We start from the raw sequence: 19,978 nt of genomic DNA on the forward strand, positions 1-19,978 counted from the left end.
AGCACGATCCATGATTAATTATGAGAATTTTGAAAACCTATGCGTTATAATTACATCTTCGGTGGCTATTGACTCTACCAATGGTTTGTATGGCGACATGGTGCATGATAAAACCACTGTTTCTTGCCTTTTTTTTTAGTGCATACACAGTTCGATCATGCATTGATCTCACACTCCCATTGTAATCGTTAATGGTGATGAATATATAAAACAACGCAAGTTTATGCGTGGTACTTTTAACCTAGCTTCAGTTCCTTTAATTATGTCGTTTTCTATCGCCAGTTTGTTTTTGAAGGGGAAAAAAATGGAGATCTTGACTAAGGGTTTAAATATATCGATTTATAGCTTGTTCACGTGTTATTGCAGACAATTATTTGATCATGAAGATCTTGCCAGTGCTTCTCGTTGCTTTCATCTTGTTGATCTTGATTCTTGGTAACTCTAGCTGCAACCTGATGCAGAAGTTGTCACCATGGAGTCTAATTAGTGGCCAACAGTCATCTATATTGAGTGAACCGTCATCTCTTGGTCAAAAGGGTTAACGCCGGTGCTAATGTTCAAACAAGGGCAGCAGCGACACAAACTAGAACTGACAGTAGCGTGATGATGATGATGATGGCAAAACGAACCAAAGCCTTCGCCACTATGGAGGCGGATCATCCATTGACACACGTATTGTTTCCTAAATCACCATGCAAAAACTAAGCTTGAGAATTGAAGTCAGTGCTGAAGCTTGATCATGTATGTAGCCATGGAAACACGTACAGTTTGTGAGTGGCACACGTATTGTTTCATGGGATATAGTATTCAGTACTTTTCACAAAAGATATTGTTTGAGATGCAAGTCTGGCTCTAATTTGGCCAGATAATATTATATCTTGCAGGGCCGGAGAAGTGGTAGTTTTCCCAAGCTAAACAGCATTTAGACTTACAGAGGCAATACTGAATTAAACATTAATTATTCTCACAAGAATTTAATGAAAACGAGGGGCTCTCAATTCAAAAGGTACGTGTTACTTTTTGAGTATTGATCATAATGTTTTTTCTCATTAATGGACTATGAAGTAAGATTTTTATAATACTGTCTCTTGAATAAAAAAAAAAATAATGATATGCGACTTTGACATTTGCAAGATGTGTTTAATGTTATTTTTAATATATGTAATAGGCTATTTAGTATTGATTTTCAATATCTTTATTAAGAGAAGAATCAAGAAACGAATAATTTGTTCAGCTAAGGAGTTTTTAAAGATGCCTATAGTTTTTATTATTCATCTTAATTTTTCCCGTATTTGATTAGGATTTTTTGTTTTGTTTGTAAATTTTCTGGCTTTTGTTAAGTAATGTTAAGGTAGTTTTAGTTTTTATGTTTTGAAAATGTTTTTTAAAAAATTAATTTTTATTTTTTTTCTTTACTTTAATTTAATATTTTTTTTATATTTTTAGATCATTTTGATACGTTGATATCAAAAATAATTTTTTAAAAAATAAAAAAATATATTATTTTAATATATTTAAATAAAAAACACTTTTAAAAACAATCAATTTATAAATTTATAAGATATAACTATTAGGTGATTCATAATTCATAAAAAAAATAAAATTATTCTCACTATCCAAGAACCATCTAGAAGACAGAAGAAGCCACCTCCTATTTCTCATAGTTAAATGAAATTAATTAATGGGATCATCGAAATAATCCAGGAAATAATATGTGCTGGCAAATTTTTATTGGTTAATTAATAAGCCACCTCGTAGCTTGCTAGATCAGCGTTTATTTTGGGTTATCACCCTGCTAGGGGTTTAGGCTCCCAAACACTCTCGAACCTCCCGGACATGGCTCTCTCAAAGAATACTTCTGAGGCAAGGAGTCCGTGTGGATTTTCCACAATCGAACTCGAAGGAAGACAGATGCGAACCGCCCTGTTAAAAGAGCACAAAAAGTTGTGGCCACGGTGTTCTTCATTCAACAACCTCCCAACTCCGCTCCTATCTATAAAAAGCCATTACACACAAAACCCATTCACAACATTTTTTTATTTTTCATTTTTTTTAATCTAAAAGTCCTCAACAAGCCCATTTTCACTACTAAAAAGAGGACTCATATCTCTAGTTTGTTCGTGGATCTGACGCCATCACAACCGTTCATTTCACGACCATCCAATGGCGTTAGATTCACGCACAAACTCGCGATCTGTCTCCTCTAAACACCATAATCCATATTGCTCCTTTTTGGCGCCGCCTATTCCAATTATACTTTTATATTTTCCCTCCCTAGTTAACATCGACACTTTCAATTAATCTTTACATAACAGATTTTGAAAGTCAAAAGAGAGAAGATCAGAGAGATTCAGAAGTAATCAGATCATGGATACGGGGGAATCAACGAGCGTGATGGATGATTAAGAGACGTTGATTTCGTCGACCGCTGTTGAGCCCTTGAAAAGAGCGTGGCGTCACGAGAAATCTGCTCCGGAGATTCTTCAGTTTAAGGCTTCTTTAGTTCAAAGAATTGAAGAGCATATCGAATTAGTGGCACCTTTTCTTTTTGGCATCATAAACCCCAACCTTCTGTTTGTTTCCTGAGAAAATCAAAATCGAACTAGAGAGTACAATTTTTTATGGTCGCGTAAAATTACAATAAATAAATTGATCGTGCTAACGTTTTGATTTTATTATTTTTAAGTAATCCTTCCTCGAGATGTTGGCTTTAGCGCTGAATTTTGAATGATTTGTTATTTTATTTTATTTATGTATTTGTTTGATATTATCATTATTATTATTATTTGTAAATACAATTATATGAAGCTAAAAAATAAGAAGTCTAAATTGAATTATTGTTGTTTTTTTTTTTTTGTCGCTATTTTACTACATAAACTAGTCTGTCGGAAATGAAAACTGCGTCACGATTTTGCTTCCTAAATCATTTAAATGGAGGTGAATTTGTGTGTATTTTATAGGAACAAAATGTGGAAATATTTGAAGCTAATAATATAGATCCTCACTGTCTCGCTTTACCAAATGGACTTTGGATAGAACTCAATTTTATTGAGATCGTATTTTCGGGTTCGCCTTCAAAAGGTAGCAAGTTCTTGTGTTTTGTTACGGTGTGTCCGGAGAGTATGTTGAAGTTGATTTGCTTGTTGGGTTCCGAATGCAGATTGAGAAGTATTTATTCTATATTTTGAAAACTGATGAATATCTAAACCGGCTTTCTAAGCAGGAGCAAATGTTTGCTAGAAGGTTAAGAGTTTGATTCATTGTCTTGTTTGTGATAAAGACATGGAGCTTGGGGTTAATTGGATTATTAATATGTAAAGTTGGTTATGGGATAACAGGTGCACGGATGATTTGGGAAGGCATCTTGACGATACTGTTATGGCAAAGTTGCCTGATAATTATGTTGTGCATACTGGATCGAAAGCAAACACAAAAATAACACAAAACAAGCAAATTTACGTGGTTCCCCAAAACCGGGTACGTCCACGGAGGCAGCAGATTGTATATTAATGGAGGAATGATACAAACACTCAACTCAACCCAGTACAATCCCACAAAACCCAGTGTTTCACTCTTCACTCGGTGTTTCTCTCAAATCTACACTTGCACTCTCTTAAAGTTGCACTGTCTTCTTCTCTCTGCACTTCACTACACACACTGCACTCTCTTGCACTCTCTTTATAGGTGAATGGAGAAGCATTGGCAGCAACCCATGTGCAGAACCAACTACTACAATGACAAAAGTCATGGTGGTTGGAGAAAGGTTGACAAAAATGTTGACAATTGCTACAAATCTCCACCTTGGCAAGATTTTTCCATGCAATCCTCGTGATCAATCAATGCTGCCTCTAACGCGCCATATGGCGCTGCACCCTGAAGGTGCTCAACACCGAGAGATGTTGACCAAGTCCAAACAATGTTGGAACTTGATCCCTGAGACACATTTTGTGAGCATGTCAGCTGGATTATCTGCGGTACCAATCTTCTGTAGCAGAATATCCCCTTCATCCACAATTTCTCGAACAAAATGAAATCGAACATCGATGTGCTTGGTGCGGGAATGATGAACCTGATTCTTTGCAAGACAAATAGCACTTTGACTATCACAATGGACATCCACGTGCTCTTGAACAATTCCCAAATCTTCAATCAACCCATGTAACCAAATAGCTTCCTTGAAAGCTTCCGTTACTGCCATGTACTCTGCCTCAGTTGTTGACAAAGCTACTGTTGATTGTAACGTTGACCTCCAACTTACAGGCCCTTTAGCAAGTGTAAACACATAGCCTGTTGTGGAACGACGCTTGTCTAAGTCACCAGCATAGTCTGAGTCCACATAACCAACTAAATTTTGTCCGAGTCTATCATCCCTCTCAAACTTCAAACCAATATCAGTTGTGCCATGAATGTACCGTAGAATCCACTTAACTGCCTGCCAGTGACCCTTTCCCGGATCATGCATATATCTGCTCACCATACTGACAGCATGTGAAATATCTGGTCTCGTACAAACCATTGCATACATTAATGCACCAACTGCATTTGCATAAGGAATTTGAGCCATCTGTTTGCGCTCTTCCTCTGTGTGTGGAGACATTGAAGCACTTAGCTTAAAATGAGGAGCTAAAGGTGTGCTTACAGGCTTGGTCTTACCGTCTACCCCAAATCTCTGTAGAATTTTCTTCAAGTATTGGGTCTGTGTCAAACAGACTGTGCCTTTTCTTCTGTCTCTCTGAATCTCCATGCCAAGAATCTTCTTAGCTTCTCCAAGGTCCTTCATTTCAAACTCAGTTCTCAGTTGAGCTTTCAGTCTATCAATCTCCACCTTGCTCTTCGATGCGATCAACATATCATCCACATATAAGAGCAAATAGATGAAAGAACCATCAAGAAGTTTGCGAAAATATACACAGTGATCAAACTGACTCCGTGTGTATCCATGTTCTGCCATGAACTTATCAAATCGCTTATACCACTGGCGAGGAGATTGTTTCAATCCATACAATGACTTCTTCAGTTTACAAGCCCAATTCTCTTTCCCAGTGACTTTGAAACCATCTGGCTGAGACATGTAAATTTCCTCTTCCAAATCTCCATGTAGGAAGGCAGTTTTCACATCAAGTTGGGCTAACTCCAAATCAAACTGTGCAACCAAGGCTAACAGAATACGGATTGATGAATGCTTAACAACTGGAGAGAATACCTCATTATAATCTATCCCCTCCTTCTGAGCATAGCCTTTTGCTACCAATCTTGCTTTGAATCGGATGTTGTCTTTTCCAGGATTACCTTCCTTCTTAGCATATACCCACTTGCAACCAATTGTCTTCTTTCCTTTAGGGAGTTGTACCAAATCCCAAGTCTGATTCTTGTGGAGAGATTTCATCTCTTCATCCATTGCCTCTTTCCATTTTGCACTTTCTACACTCTGTACTGCTTCTTTGTAGGTGTAGGGGATTCCATCATCAATCACCGGAAGTGCATAAGCCACCATGTTACAATACCGAGCAGGTTTCTTAATAACTCTTTTCGGTTTACTCGTTGCAATGGATTCTTGTTGTGTGGTTGCTGGAGTTGTTGCATCCTCTTCATCTGAACTTTCATCTGGATCTCCTTCAATAGGGATTGTCTGAACAGTCTTTACAGGAATGACTGAAGTCTCCAACTCCACCTGTTGTGCATCACCAGACTGTTTTTCCTTCTCCTGTGATTTCTCTTGCTGTAACATGCCAGACTCATCAAAAGTGACATCTCTACTCAAAATCACTTTCTTTGATTCAGAACACCAGAGTCTGTAGCCTTTCACTCCTCCACTAAAGCCCAAAAATATAGCTTTCTTGGCTCTAGGATCTAGCTTAGACTCAGTAACATGATAATATGCTGAGCAACCAAATATACGCATAGAGTCATAATCATTTGCAGGAGAGCCTGACCATACCTCTAAGGGGGTTCTTCCATTTAATGCTGCTGAAGGTAGCCGGTTAACAATATGACGAGCATAGTTTAATGCCTCGCCCCAGAACACTTTGCTTAGTCCCGAATGTGATAGCATACATCGGACTTTCTCCACCAATGTGCGGTTCATGCGTTCTGCTACTCCATTCTGCTGTGGTGTTTTGCGAACAGTAAAATGTCGCTTGATCCCTTCATTCTGACAAACTTCAAAGAAAGGATCTGAAGTGTACTCGCCACCATTATCTGACCGAAGAGTCTTAACTCTCCTTCCAGTTTGAGTCTCCACCATTTTCTTCCATTTCAGAAAGATATCAAGGACCTCATCCTTGTGTTTCATCATGTACACCCATACTCGTCTTGAGAAATCATCAATAAAAGTAACAAACCAACGATTACCTCCAATAGATTCATTCTTTGAAGGTCCCCATACGTCTGTGTGAACATAATCTAGGATCCCTTTTGTGTTGTGTACTGCAGTGCCAAACTTGACCCTTGTTTGTTTTCCAAGAACACAATGCTCGCAGAACCCATGCTTCCCAGTCTTGGCGCCTTTTAACAGACCTTGCTTGACTAATCCTTGCAAAGCCTTTTCACCAGCATGCCCTAAACGCATGTGCCAAAGTCTGGAATTATCTGCTTCATCATCTTCTATGCTTTTGGAGACAGCTGCTGTACCAGTAACTGTAGATCCATCCAGGAAATATAAGTTTCCTTTCCTCGTGCCTCTTAAGACAACTAATGCACCACGGATTGCTCTTAAGACTCCACCATGCATGATAATCTTATAACCACTGGATTCTAGGACTCCAAGTGAGAAGAGATTTTTCTTCAAATCAGGTACATACCGTACATCTGTTAGTGTCTTGACTACCCCATTATGCATCTTCAGATGGATAGTCCCAATCCCTTTGATCTCACTAACATCATCATTACCCATCAACACAACTCCTCCATCGAACTCCTCGAGTCTCGAGAATAAGTGCTTGTTAGGGCACATGTGATAGGAACATGCAGAATCAAGAATCCATTCACCACAATGGTTTTCTGGTGATGAGACCATGAATGCAGAGTCTCGTTCATCCTCATCTCGTGCAACGTTCACAGTTGGTTCATCTTTTTCCTTGTTGCCCTTAATTGGACAATCTTTCTTCCAGTGCCCTTTTTTGTGACAAAAGGCACACTCATCTTTTGCAAGATATCGTCTGTTTGATGATTCTCCTCTGGATTTTGAGCGAGATCTCCCTCGCCCTCGAAATCTTCTGGGGTTTGTTCTGCCTCTAACTGTCAATGCTTCTGACGTTGACTCCTTGTGAACAATCTGGTCCTTCTTCCGATACTCATTGTTCACCAAAGCATTGGACACATCAATGAATTTAATTTTTTCCTTACCATACAGTAAAGTGGTGACAAGATGTTCATATGTGTCAGGCAGTGAATTTAATAACAGTAGAGCTTTATCTTCATCATCAATTTCCACATCTAAATTCTTCAAATCAGCTATCATTTTATTGAAATCATTCAGATGCTCATTCATAGAAGTACCTTTCTTATGCTGAAACCGGAAGATCCTTTTCTTCAAGTAGAGACGATTCTCTATACTCTTCTTCATAAACTTGTCCTCCAATGCTTGCCATAATTCCTTTGCAGAGTTTTGTTCTGAAAAGGCGTACTTCTGATCCTTTACAAGACAAAGTCGGATGGAACTGCAAGCCAACCGATTTATCCTTTCCCAGCTTTTATCATCCAGATCCTCTGGTTTATCTTCTAGAGTGAAATCTAAATTCATTTGGACAAGCATATCCATGACTTCACATTTCCACATGCCAAAATTACCTTTCCCATCAAACTTCTCCACCTCAAATTTGGTATTCGATACCGGGATGTATTGTGGAGGTATACTAGCATTCCCCACTGATTTTTCTTCTGGAATATCAGCCATTATGACGTCTTTGGATTACAAATGGAATCCCGAACTTGTTAAAACACACACTTTTATGCTCAAAAGTGCCAAAACCGTAACTTCGGTATGCTGTTTAACAAAACGGACACCACGGTTGCGTCCGGAATGGTTGAAAATGCTAGGAACCAACTTGACTCGGCCAAAAACGGGTCAAAAAATCACTGAGTTGGCCAAAAAACCAATCTGACCGAGTTGACTCAGGAAAGGAATATTCTGTCTCTGATAAAGAATATTCTGTCACAGGAATATTCTCTTACTGTTAACGGAATATTCTTATTCTGTCAAGAGAATATTCTGTCACTGTTGGATGACGTGGCTGATGACGTGGCTGATGACGTGGCGATGTGACCCTCTGTTGATGACGTGGATGCTGACTCAGCGCCTACGTGTCGGATGACGTGGCTGTCTTCTCAGGCGAGAATTCCGGCACTGACTGGTTTTTCCGGCAGTTTTCCAGCGAAACTTCGGCGAGCTCTACAGGGCTCGTTTCAACTCCGATTTCGACGATCTTTATATCGCCGGACTCGTGTCGACGAGAGGAATCTCCGCAGCTGGTCAAAAGCAAGATCCGAGAACTTTGAAAATTCTGCAACTTTGAACAGAGAGCTGAAAAACGTGTTTTTTCAGTGTTTAAGCTTCCCTAATGCTCTGATACCAATTTGTTGTGCATACTGGATCGAAAGCAAACACAAAAATAACACAAAACAAGCAAATTTACGTGGTTCCCCAAAACCGGGTACGTCCACGGAGGCAGCAGATTGTATATTAATGGAGGAATGATACAAACACTCAACTCAACCCAGTACAATCCCACAAAACCCAGTGTTTCACTCTTCACTCGGTGTTTCTCTCAAATCTACACTTGCACTCTCTCTTAAAGTTGCACTGTCTTCTTCTCTCTGCACTTCACTACACACACTGCACTCTCTTGCACTCTCTTTATAGGTGAATGGAGAAGCATTGGCAGCAACCCATGTGCAGAACCAACTACTACAATGACAAAAGTCATGGTGGTTGGAGAAAGGTTGACAAAAATGTTGACAGTTGGTTATGGGATAACAGGTGCACGGATGATTTGGGAAGGCATCTTGACGATACTGTTATGGCAAAGTTGCCTGATAATTACCCGTCCATGTTAAAGCAATCTATTACCAGTGAAGAGGATGATATGGGTACTCAATTCTTCTCTAAATCGTTTCTACATTTGTTTTGAAGTGTTGAAACATTATTGTCATTTACAAAGTATGTATGCATGTATGGTTCCAGAGCTATGTACTCTTCAATCTCATGTCGTGATGCCGGTTGTATGTTGACCCATAACATGCAGATATTTTTATAATTTGTTTGGAAGCTTGTGAGGTAGCTTTGCCTGGTAACCCTTTCGTTCCTTAGTTGGCATTTTCAATCATTATCGAAGAAGCTCAAGCTACTTGTTGTGTTTGGAATATGCAAATGGAATATATAAATTGTTTACATTTTCCAATAAGCATTTTGTAGAAATCCTAATATTCTTGGCAAGAGAATATTTACCTGCTTTTGTAAAAAAAAAGTTGTTCTACCTGTAATTTTCACAATCTAAGTGACAAAGGAAGGATTTCTAGTATAGTCAGCCTTTCTATCATCGGATGCACCCAACTATTGCTCTCATAATGTATTGATGTTATTTTGTGATGATGATGTTAATACGGTCTGGTTAATGCTTGAAATGTGATTGTGAAATCAGACCTAAGAATGCAATTAGCTCGAACATTGCTGAAATTGCTGCTTAAGTTCCTTGAGATACTGGCCCTGTAAGTTGCAATGCACTTAAAGCAGTGAACGATGTCCACATCACATGCCTTGTTACTCAGAAAGGCATCTAAATTCTTGGCACCGAGGAGTGGTGCTCTCTTATTGAGCTTTTTGTGTCCATGCTGTGTCCTGTCATTTTATCCTGGAATTGATGGTTTACTTGCTAATTTGCATATATATTCTGTCTGTGCCTTTGAATCTTTCTGCTCACTGAATTGTATTTTGGTGTTTGAATTTGACTACTTTTTCACTATTAGTTGTTTCCAAATAAGGTTGTCACCGTCTTTCTAACACTATATGATCACTAACAACGCTACGAATGATTTGGAAAGTCATCTTAATGAGACTGTTCTGTCAAATCTGCTGACATTTACCGGTCCATATAAAGCAATCAATTAGTGAAGAGTGTAATATGGGTACTCATTCTTCTCCATATCACTTTTGTTTTTACTTTTGAAGCATCGCTGTCATTTGTTTATTTGGTTCTGATGCTTTTGATTCACCTGTTCTGCAATTTAAAGTTGCATATTGAATCAACACATGCCAGTCTTTTTAATTTGCTTGGAAGCTTTAGATGTAGCTTTACATGTTAATGGGTCATTCCTGAGCTGGCTTTTACAGAATCAGTTTCCAAGAGGCTAAGGTTGTTTGTTGTGTTGGGACTATGCAAATGGAATATTGGAATGATTTTCCTTTTTTCTGTTAAACATGTTGTAGGAACTATAATATTCTCATTGAGAGAATATTTTTGGATTTGTGGACAAATCTGTTTTAGTTGCAACTTCCTAAAGCTCTATGATTGAGAGAAGGATTTGACCGTACTTGACCTTTATACTGTTAGATGTGCCAACCAAGAACTGCTGTCGTGAGGTTACTCTTTGATCATAATGCCAATCCAATCATAGGCTACACAATGATTGAATTAGCTTGTTTGAAGCTTGTCGCAGCGCTCTGTTTCATGAAATTGCTGATCAAGTACCTTGTAATACTATTCCTTAGGTCATCGTGCACAAACACTCAGTGATCCTCACATCATATGCCTCGATGACTGAAAGGCATGCATCTATAAATCTTAGGACTGGTGAACGTAGTGTTCTTTATTAAGCTTGTTTTATCCAAGATTTCACGTGTTATTTTATTCTAGAATTGGTTTTCTTGCTTTTCTGCCAGTCAATTGTTTTCATGGTTGTGAACTTCTCACTTTTTAAATTTCACCTTGGTCTGCTGATTACATTACCCTCTATCTTTAATTGTTTATGAAACAATATTGTCACTTTATTTGTAGCATCATATGCTCACTAACAACATCACTGGCTTTGTGCATCTCATTTTTCTCCCTTGCTTTTGTTTAGGCTGCCCTTACTTTTATTTAGCCATCTAGTTTGTATATTTACCACGGCTGGACACATTCGTTATCTGCGAAGCCAAGCAATATCTTTGTAGCCTTGACTTGGAGCCTGGGTACAGGTAATTTAAATGCAATAATTATTGGCCTGTACATGGCAACCCTTCTTCATCGGCTGTGTTACATTTGAAATGTTGTAACAAAGAAAATGATATATTTGTTTGCTGACGGATAAGATTTCTATTCTGTGGCAGCATGAAAATCACAGAGATGGAGCGTGATTTACTTACCTTCGTATGTTACAAGTTCATAAAGAAGCCTTTGGAGAATGGGAAAATGGATTTGATGTAAGCAATCCTGCTGCTCTGGGTTAGCAATTCATTGCTAGACCAACGAGCCAGAAATTAAGGATGGCTAAGTACTTCAGTGTCTGAGCAGGATGTGGCAGTTGATGGTGTCTCTCATGACAGAAATTGAGTTGGTGAATCTTTCACATTCGAAATTTAGTGCGCGCTATATTATGCTCTTCTTGAGAGATTTCAGTAGAGACCTCGGAAGCGATGTAGAATGTATTATTTTTATTTTAAGGATGTTTGTTTTTTGGAATTTAGTTTTTAAAAAATTATTTTTAAAATTTTTTTGTGTTTATTTAATATTAAGAAAGTTAGTTAATGAAAAATACTTTCTAGTTAAAGAATAATTTAACTTGGTTTTTAAAAAAGTTTTTCTGAAAATTTTGGGCGGAAAATATTTTTTGAAGGTTGTGAAAATTTTAAAAATATAATATTATTTACTGATTATATTAAATTTGGTTCTTAAATTTTTAATTGTTATATATATTTTGTTTTAAATATTTATTTTTTAATTTTATCTTTTAAAATTTAATTCAATTTTAATCTTTATTTTTATAATAATAATTATTTATTTTTGTTTTTTTATTTATCAAATTGGTTCTTTGATTGTTACTTATTTGTTTGAAATAATCTATAAAATGTTAATTATTATTATTTTAATTTATTTATTTTTTAGATTTGATTTCTATTATTTTGATTATTATTTATTTTATTTGAGATAATTTATGAAATTATATATTTTTTAATTTCATTCTCATTCAATTTTTTTTTAATTTATAAAATTTGTTTTTTATAAAAAAATAAAATATTAATAAGTTATTTTTTAACTTATTTTTTATGAATATTAAAAAATATTTTTCTACTTATTTTTCATTATATTATTAAATATTAAAAATTGATTCACAAAGCTTCATCCCACAGTCATCAGCAAACAAACGGGACTAAGCTTCATCCCAGAGTCATTTTTCCTATTACCCAATGGCTTGTCTATTGCATGATTTCTACTGTACTACGTTTTTTCTAAAAAAAATAAAATTATATTTTGTGGTGATAAGAAGCTCAACGTTGATAGTACTGAAAAAGACCAGTACTAGTTTTGTGACCCCAGAAAGCAGAGGAATATCTTAATAGAAACACAGTATTGAGACAGGAAATAAGACATTAAAATGGAAGCATCAATAATATCACAAACAAAGCTGGCAGTGCATCGAATATAAGACAGGGATTCAATTTCAATTGGCAACTCACATTCCACCAAGAATCGTGATTTACAATAGAACAATTTCATGTGGCAGAACACGAACAAGAACATGTCTTATTCATAATTAATGAGCATCCACGTATTGTTCTTTCCAAAAAAAAGAAGGGACAATCTAAGATTAAAATTACAAAAGTACTATGCTACATGAGAATTATCAAGAGCCAAGATCTTAAGCAAACCATCGTAAGTGACAGCATCTTCATCACCACCAGCAGCACAACCAGCCAATTTAATCATAGCTTTAATATCATCATCAGGAGCATCAAACCCTGCCCATTGCATATAACTTTTCAAATCTTCAACACTCAATTTTCCATCTCCGTCTTTATCCATAACCTTGAACACATCCTCCATAACCCCAGAAGTAGATCTTGTCGATATCGAAGATTCCTTGCTTCCACTAAAACCATCCAAAACACGTTCAAATTCATCATACTCAACAAACCCATCTTTGTTAAAATCAGCGACGGACATCATTGAACCTATAACATCATCGTCAGCATCATTTCTTGAAAACCCCGCGTAAAACATGCGAAGGTCATCTTTGCTTATCTTCCCATCATGGTCGGCATCAAGAACATCAAACGCTGGCCTAAAATCTGATCTCGCACCACCCCTTTTGGTCTCTGCAGCTAAACTTGTTGCAGATGGGCTCATGTTGGGGGAGAAGGTTTTCTTTCTAAAAAGTTGTTGATGAAATTAAGTAAAACAAGACAATAAGATAATTGGGCAAGTTGGTTGAATTATATAGAAAAAGGTTGGCTGGGTCCAATCAAAGAAATTAGGAGCATGTGACTTGATTGCCAAGATTTTGGAAGTATAAGAACTGTACACGTGGGCTGTTTTTATTTGTGAGGTACGTTTGTAGTGACGTAAGGGAGTGCAGAAGATGGGGAGTCATCGTTAAGTTCTATTTGCCAAGATTGCCCATCTGCTTTTTTGAGATGCGAGGTCGGCAGTTCATTATTGCTGGTAGATTTGTTTTGTTCTCTTGTCTTGGAAGTTCCGAGGTCGATATCGACTATTCCTCGCTATAATAATTTGATTCTAAGCGGCACATCACTGTTTATATGAAGAGGCACGACTTTTATTCTGAAATCAATGTTTTTCTTCTTTTTAATGGTTATAAATTAAAGTGGTGTTTTCAAAAATATAAAAAGAATTTGAGCTTTCTTTGGCTTTCAATGGGAGTAGTACTTAGAATCTTGGCTTTTTTTTCTTTTTTTTTTGTTATTAGCATATTTTAAAAAAGTATCAGTGAAATAACATGGATAGAAAAAGAATGGGTGAAGGTATACATGTCACGAGATTAAAAAAATAATATTTATAATTTGTTGCTATTTAAAATAGCAATATTTAATAAAAAATACTAAAATAAACAAGAGAGTAGAGAAAAAAAATTGAATAAAGAAAAATATTTTAGAAACACATTGAAACTCTGATTATGATATCACAATTATCGTTGACAGGATTTCAACAAGACGAATCCAACAATATTAAGAAAGGTCATCAACCATAACCTGAGTGGGTCGTACTTGTTGTCAAAAACATGTGAGTTACTCCCTTCCTTTGAGTGGTAATTATGACTCATTCGAGTCATTATTTGTGATTTTTTTTGGTATTATTAAATTTGATTTGTCAATATTTTTTTGATGATGCTGTTTATATCGTGATTGAAACTTCGAAATATCTTTGTGATTCTTTTCTTCATTTCTCTCTTCTTTTTTTTGTTCCTTTAATGTGTTTTTGTTGAACGTTATTATGTTGAATAAAGACAAGCTATAAATAGTATGTTTTTTTAATCGTGATAAATTTAGTTTTTCAACTATACTATTATGCCAATATTTTTAATTTACTATGCTATTTTTTTTAAAAAAAAAAGGTCTAGAATCTTACGTTTGAACTTTGAGAGGAGATGTGAATATTTAATTAGAGAAAGCAAACCCATTAAAATTTAAACAGTGTTGGAAGAGTAATGAGCTGTCTAGAGAATTTTAGGGGTGGCAAAGAGATAATATTATTTCAAATAAATAATTAAAGACCCATCTATCATCTTAGTGGATAGATTGGGATCTCCTCGTGTTCCATGATAAATTAATAGTTATTTATTCATTAATAAAAATACAAATTATAATGATGTGTGATGACCTTATTTAGCTTTAATTTTATCTTTTTAACTTGTTATTTTTTAATGTATTATTTATGTCTATGCCAATTGATATTAAAAGCCAATGATCCTAGTTATTATTTGTTTATTATATACTTGAACAATTATGATTGAAAGAGGTGGAAGAACATGACTTGGTCGAATAGGAGGAATGAGGAGGTTCTCATTTTAGAAAAAGACGTTCATTAACTTGTGATGGAAGACAAGTAGAGACAAGTTGCATAATTGAAGATAAGTGTTGAATAATTGAAGATAAGTGTTGAGAAACTGGTGATAGAAAATATGCAAAGACATGTTGTAAAAATAATTTGTCAGTTAACGGAGGTGTGGAGCATGAAGGATTGTGAGAAAAGTGACCATTGATTCATAGATAATTTTAAGAACTTGTTTTAAAGGCATGAGTTGAGAAAGCAACTTCTAAATCGAGATAGATATGATGTTAAAAATAAAAATTTTAATAATTATAATTCTTTTATGGATTTGAATGAACCATCAAAATTTGATGAGGATTATAAAAATGATGTGAAGGAGGAGTTTTATCTAAAATTTTTGGTTTGTGATATTCATGATAAGGGAACAAAATTAGATATGGCTACAGAGTTGATTTTTTACGAAGCATGTTCTGAAGGATGTGTCTCACACGTGATTAAGAAGAATTTTAGAATTGATAGGCTCAAAGTTGATGTCGATGTTATTATACTTCATATAAAAACTATTATTTTTTTTAGTTTATGAAAATATTTCCTTTAATTTTTTTTCTATTTAATTTAGAAAATCAAATATTGATGTTAGTAATTTTATTTTTCTTAATCTATTTAGTACTTTTATTGCATTTTTTTTATTTTTTAAGTTTCCTACCAGGTTGATTTTTTAGCTTATTTAAGTAGTTGCCAATCTTTTAAATAAGCTTACTACATCAAAATTATTTATTCATTGATAAAAATATGAATGATGGTCATGAGTGACAACCCTATTAAGCTATAATTTTATCTTTCTAACTTGTTGTTTTTTAGTGTTATTTGTGTCAGTGTAAGAGAAAATTATTGAATGATTATTTTTCAATGATAAACTCTATATTTTTGGTGTCAACAAAATTTATTTTATGAGAAAAGTTTGATGGTAATGATTGTTTTTATAAACTTGTTTGAAAAAAATAGATCAAATTCCATCTAGATTTGTTGATTCAATTGTTTTTTTTTGTTTTTTAGTGATTCTATAGTATTTTAAGGGTCGTTGATGGTTTATAGATGTTTTTATGATATTTTATGGGTGGTTAATGGTTAAAATTGGTTGATAAATGGATTTCCAAATAAAAACCCACCTCGATTTTCAGCCTTCATAATGGTTGCTGGATTTCAAGCAGCAAACATTAAGACGACAAGTCGTTTCTCACTGCAGGAGACATATTGCCCATTTAATAATAAAAAAACAGATGATTATTTTAAGAGTCTAATTATCAGACATACATAATATATATATATATATATAAATTTCCATTTAAAATTTAGTCCAGCACCCTTACTTACCTTAAACCCTGGTTGAGAAACTAAGTTGCTAGTGTATTCAAGAACACAGGCGGGGCTAATTAATTATCTTCTCAAACCATGAAGGTTAATTAATCATCGTTTTAAACTACAGAAACTAAATTATAACCTGCTCTAACAAATGTTCATCGTAATTGGTCTCGTGCGATGCCAGGTTGGTGGGAGAAGCGTGGGCTGGTGACTGGTGAACATACATGAACTGTGCGGAACCTGCTGTGAATGTGCTTTGGAAGTAGGAAATATATCTTCTTTCAGGCTAATTAGAAGAACACGTGCAAGGGTAGTTTTATCTCGTGTTTAAAACATTAAGGGTAAAATTAATACAGTCAAAAAAGTTCAGGATTCAATAAAAATAAAGGCATACATTTGGAGCGAATTTGAGTTGTTATAATTTTTTCAAGCCTTTTAATTTTTATACGTTTGTGATTTAAAGTGATTTTTATTTAGAAATATATTAAAATAATTTTATTTTTTAAAAAATTATTTTTAATATTAATATATCAAAATAATTTAAAACAAAATTAAATAAAAAAATTAAACTTTTAAAAAATACAATTTCAACCGTGTTATGTACATTGTCTTATCTGTGTAGGTGATAAAAAAAATGATAAAACGCCTTTCGTATCGGTATAATTTATGTTTTTCTCATTTACAGGGATAAAACTGTTTAATTACAAAATAATATATGTATTTTTACTAAATCACATGTAATTGCGTTTTATATTTTAGCTTTGTAAAAAATAAAATAACTTATTTTTCATTTATATAAACTTGTTTTTTATTTATTTTGTATATAAAAATCCATCCCACAACATTTTTTTTAACAGAACATATATTTTTAAATTTTATTTTTAAAAAAATTAAAATTAAAAATATTTTTTAAAAAATCTATGATTCTTATAAACCACAGTTACAAAAATAAACACAGTGCCAAATATATAGATATATGAATTACTAGTGCTGGATGGTTTTGGACGATGGATCAATACGGAACTTGGGTTGGGCTGTCGGCGGGTAAAGATATTAATAAGACAGCGTTCAGAGGCTGAGCTAATCATGGGTCCTTTTTGGCACTCTGGATTCTGGAAGCCTCCGGTTAGCATGACGTTTGTTCCGAATTTGAATATCCTCGTGCAACGGATATTTTTCAAAGTGTGCCCGCGATACATTTTATTTCGTGATTTCCTTTTTGTCGGTAACTAAACGGTCGCGACTTGTCGTGGATCCACTAGAAAATCCTATTTTAATTCATTAAGTTTCTATATTAAAAAATTAATTTCTGCAAATATTTTACATGGAAAAACTAAACAAATGAATCGTGCCTCAAATTAATAAATCATAAAACCTATATTATCGAGATCTTTAATTTTTATTCAATTCTCTCATAAAAAAATGTTTTAATCACATGGTTTAAATTCATTAGTCTATACTACTTAATGACAACTAAATTGTCACGATGAGAATTTTAAGGTTATAATATACGCAATTCATGATTACAAAACATTTTTTATATTCATGATGAAAACAATAACGTTTAACTATAAACTCGTTGCAGCGATGTGCTATGTTCGACTGTCTTCTTTCATTAAATTTAATCAGAGTTTAACAAATTGAAAAATTCCTCGAAATGCTTGGACTCTGGTTCTCGTCTATAAAGTAAAAGTGGGGATATGGCGAAGATGCTGGTCTAGTTTACCTGGGGTCCTTTCTTGTCAAACACTTGATCTTGGCTATCTGAAACAGCAAATTGAATCGTTGATCCTTTGATTGCTTTCTCCCAATCGCACTGACTGCTTATCAGGTATGAATATTAAATTAAATTCGGAATTATGTAAAATGAGCAAGTATTATGTCGTGCTGGGCTAGAGAAATGCTTTCCTGTTAGCTACGAAGGATCTAATATAAAAGATTTCTCGTAAGTTGCCACTAATGTTTCCAAATACAAATCCAAACTAAAATGTACAGAGCAAACTCATTTGCCATCCAAGCTAATTCGCTACATTTCAACGAACTATATTTGATCTCATGTTCTCACAACCAAAACAAGTTGAAAGAACATAAAATTTAATGCCTCTGGATAGTAAAAACAACTAAAAACGAGAAGAAAGAAAGAACGAGCAATATGGATTGGGTTTGGACTCAAAGCTTTAACAAAGAGCTATGGACAACTTGCAACTGGGCCTCTTTCAAGCCTGCTTTATCATATACTTTATACATATTGGGGTATCTCGGTAATTTCCAGAGACGAAAAACCCTAGCAGCTCTTGTAGTCTACCACTATATAACGATTGACATATTTCACTTGGCTTCTTCGATTCTTGTTCTCTGCTTTATTTATGCGTGTTCTTAAATTTGTTTTTGTCAAGGTAAGTCGTTGATGCCTTTTGAAAGAAACCTTAAATACAATGAAGATTGTTTTCGGGTTTCATGAACATATATTTTGTTTGCAAGAGAGAGTCTAAGCGGGAATTGAGTCGCTGCGTCTTTGTGCTCCACAGGCGCAGTGAATTTTAGCCTGCCAAATCTTCTTGTCTTCTTTCTTGTCGTGATAGTCTCTGTGTTTTTTTTATTATGGGGTTACTAATTACTTCTGTTATTCTTTATTTTGCATTGGTGTGAATGACACGGGGATCCTATGATGGCATGAAATCTTTGAGACCTGATTGTATTCATCTGATGACAACTATAAGCATTATTGCTGAGGACCCATTTGTCAATCCTTTTATGTTTTTTTATTGTTGTTGTTTCTCATTGATGGGGTTTTCTTGTTGTGTGGTGATTTTGTTTCACTTGATGATGTGGAGATGATGAATATGCACTGGGCTCTGAGCAAGCTGTTTATAAGCTGCTTAATTGATGCATAATTGCTGCCTAGAAAGCCATGTCTGATCTATTTTAACTTCAAATTGTTTGTTTGTTTCTTTTTTGATTTTTGGTGTCCATGGAATGTAATGTAATGTAACAGATCTAAGTTATATAGGTTTTTCCTGCTACTACAACGGTTACAGAAAACTTTAAAAGGCAGAGCCTCTTCCAAATGGACTGTTAGATGATTCAAAGAGCTTGCAATGGAGAAAAATGCGACCTCAGGAATTGGTCAAATAAATTTAAGATAGCAATACGAGGACTTTGCAGGTTTGGTCATACGAAAGAGAGACTGAATAAAAAATGAATGGGAGGAGGAATCAGAATCACGTAACAATTTCACGAGGCAAAAGTAGGAACTAACAATTTCAGGATTTTAAATTTTAAATTTACGTTGTGAAAGACGATATGTCTTGCATCCTTTTTTATTTTGGCATTTTAAAAATATTTAAAAAAATAAAAAAAATATTATTTTAATACAATTACAAATAAAAAACACTTACATCTGTAAACCTAACTCACTCCTAAAAACCCCCAAAAGTCTCGTAAGAGTTGATAACCACAAAAGATTTAGCTGTAGACATATTAACAAAATTTCCCCTTCTTGCGACAAGACTTCCACGGCCCTCAGTCCCTTGTTCATTTTGCCTGTATCGATTTTAAGGTTCTGAACCCACTTAGATAATACGTTAAAGAAACCATAAACCTCGATGGGAAACAGTAAACTTACCGCTAAT

The 19,978-nt window shown here is 34.9% G+C and overlaps 1 protein-coding gene, 2 non-coding genes and 1 pseudogene across 3 annotated transcripts; 3 read left to right on the plus strand and 1 right to left on the minus strand.

Moving 5' to 3' along the window:
* Positions 1-1,826: 1,826 nt before the first annotated feature.
* On the plus strand, positions 1,827-11,657 carry LOC133698001 (DNA replication complex GINS protein SLD5-like; annotated as a pseudogene).
* A 972-nt stretch (positions 11,658-12,629) lies between these two features.
* On the minus strand, positions 12,630-13,383 carry LOC133696222 (calcium-binding protein CP1-like). The gene has a single exon (XM_062118338.1). The coding sequence runs from the start codon at positions 13,320-13,322 to the stop codon at positions 12,801-12,803; it is 522 nt and encodes a 173-aa protein (XP_061974322.1). The 5' UTR covers positions 13,323-13,383; the 3' UTR covers positions 12,630-12,800.
* A 5,624-nt stretch (positions 13,384-19,007) lies between these two features.
* Positions 19,008-19,082, plus strand: LOC133698071 (small nucleolar RNA R66). Its single transcript, XR_009842995.1, has one exon. It is a non-coding gene; the product is annotated as a small nucleolar RNA R66 (small nucleolar RNA).
* Positions 19,083-19,176: 94 nt separating this feature from the next.
* Positions 19,177-19,268, plus strand: LOC133698086 (small nucleolar RNA snoR118). The gene has a single exon (XR_009843010.1). It is a non-coding gene; the product is annotated as a small nucleolar RNA snoR118 (small nucleolar RNA).
* Positions 19,269-19,978: the final 710 nt, after the last annotated feature.

This window comes from Populus nigra, chromosome 6 (genome assembly GCF_951802175.1).
Source record: "Populus nigra chromosome 6, ddPopNigr1.1, whole genome shotgun sequence".
NCBI lineage: Eukaryota > Viridiplantae > Streptophyta > Magnoliopsida > Malpighiales > Salicaceae > Populus > Populus nigra.